A 2,011-nucleotide genomic window follows, 5' to 3' on the forward strand; every position below is an offset into this window, starting at 1 on the left:
CCTTACTAAACCGTTATAAAAGAAGGTAGGGGGCGCTACATATATTTATCAAAACACTTGAGCGGTAGCTTGGAAACATCAGTTGCACTGCACTCATACTGTAAAGTCAGAGGATATGTTATTATATTTGAAATTAATTATTCCTCAAACTGAAGAGGCTTGCGACACTCACACCGCTCCATATATGTTAAGTGTTGTACATTATGAATAAATGTGAGTCGACTTGCTGTGTAATCATGTAAGAGGCACTGTGTAATGCTTAGATAAAATATTTTATAAAAGATATGTATGCCGTTAATTTAGTGGAGAGATATTATCTACTGCTGTAAAGGTTCTAAACACCTTTTTATACAACTATTACTTTTTTCTGGTTCATTTGTATACCGGTATGTTTTTCTTTGAAAATACAGTACAGATTTGTAATAGAAAAAGAGTGTTAATATGTTATAGGAATTAAATATTTATATTTCTTTCTTTCTTTCATGTTTCAGACACCAATGCAAGAATGGGTCCATCTAACATAACATCTTCAACGGTTAATGATTCACAAGTGTGTGCCTCAATCGATGACTTCCGTAACCAAGTCTATTCAACAGTATATTCTATCATCACCATCTTAGGGCTGATGGGCAATGGCTTTGCATTGTATGTGCTCCTTCGTACCTACCGTCAGAAATCATCCTTCCACATCTACATGCTCAACTTGGCCGTGTCAGACCTGCTGTGTGTCAGCACTCTGCCACTACGGGTGCTTTACTACGTCAACAAAGGGCAGTGGAACCTGGGGGACTTTCTCTGCCGCTTAAGTTCCTACGCGCTGTACGTCAATCTCTACTGCAGCGTCTTCTTCATGATGGCCATGAGTTTTACCCGCTTTCTAGCAATTGTGTTCCCGGTGCAGAACCTGAGGCTAGCCACTGAGAAGAAGGCATGGATAGTTTGCATGTGCATTTGGGTCTTCATTTGCACCACCAGTTCACCCTTCCTCCTCTCTGGTCAGCATACTGATCCAAAGTCTAACAAAACCAAGTGTTTTGAACCACCAGAAACGTCCAAAAGCCTGGATAAACTGATCATGCTGAATTACTTTTCCCTGGTGGTGGGTTTTATTATTCCCTTCCTGGTCATCTTGCTCTGCTACGCTGGCATCTTGCGCACTCTACTTAGAAACACTAACGGTGTGAACAAGCAGAGTTACACACGTAACAAGGCCATTCGGATGATTGTTGTGGTGATGCTGGCTTTCTTGGTTAGTTTTATGCCCTATCATATACAACGCACACTGCATCTCCACTTTAAAAACCGCAAAGAAGCTAACTGTGAGGAGATTATTTATATGCAGAAGTCTGTGGTCATCACCCTCTGCCTGGCTGCTGCTAACTCATGCTTTGACCCAATGCTCTACTTCTTCTCTGGAGAGAACTTTCGACATCGACTATCCACCTTCCGAAGGGCTTCTGGAAGCATCATTGGAACTCACAAAGGCCGCCATGCTGTCCAAAGCTCCCCGCCTGTGGAAGAGAGTGAATTGCAAAGTTGTAACGGTTCAAACAAACTTGGGTAGAGGCAATGGAATTGCTGATTTTCCGTCGATGCAGAAGCAGCTTTCTTGAGACTAAATAAAGATTATTATTCAAAGTAGTTTTAAGAAGAAAGTACTACATTTGAGTATTAAGACTGTAAAATGGCACTATAGATCTTGTGCATGATTACAAACAATATACATTTAAAATATATACAGAGTTCTGGCATGAAACTCTAGATGGCGCAGTCCAGTAGGTCTAACTCAATCTGGCCTAATGACATCATTATCACATGGCACAGCTGATTGGTTCTCTCCTGTATCGGTAGCCACTGAGCTTGCTGTTCAACATTCAAATATATGACTAGTGCTTGCTGTAGCAGTTTGCAGCTTGCTTCACCTCCACCTTCCCCAGCTCCACCTGTATACATCTGCTACGAGGTAATTCATGTATGCTATATAGGGGTTATTTCATGTATGTTATATTTG

The 2,011-nt window shown here is 41.1% G+C and overlaps 1 protein-coding gene across 1 annotated transcript; it reads left to right on the forward strand.

Moving 5' to 3' along the window:
* The first annotated feature begins 497 nt into the window (after positions 1 to 497).
* Positions 498 to 1,589, forward strand: LOC107576072 (cysteinyl leukotriene receptor 1-like). Its single transcript, XM_016262339.1, has one exon. The coding sequence runs from the start codon at positions 506 to 508 to the stop codon at positions 1,562 to 1,564; it is 1,059 nt and encodes a 352-aa protein (XP_016117825.1). The 5' UTR covers positions 498 to 505; the 3' UTR covers positions 1,565 to 1,589.
* Positions 1,590 to 2,011: the final 422 nt, after the last annotated feature.

Source organism: Sinocyclocheilus grahami, unplaced genomic scaffold, assembly GCF_001515645.1.
Source record: "Sinocyclocheilus grahami isolate Dianchi unplaced genomic scaffold, SAMN03320097.WGS_v1.1 scaffold3176.1, whole genome shotgun sequence".
NCBI classification, from domain to species: Eukaryota; Metazoa; Chordata; class Actinopteri; order Cypriniformes; family Cyprinidae; genus Sinocyclocheilus; species Sinocyclocheilus grahami.

Excerpts from the sequence above, each read along its gene's own strand:
- LOC107576072 (XM_016262339.1), top strand. The coding sequence starts at position 506 with ATGGGTCCATCTAACATAACATCTTCAACGGTTAATGATTCACAAGTG.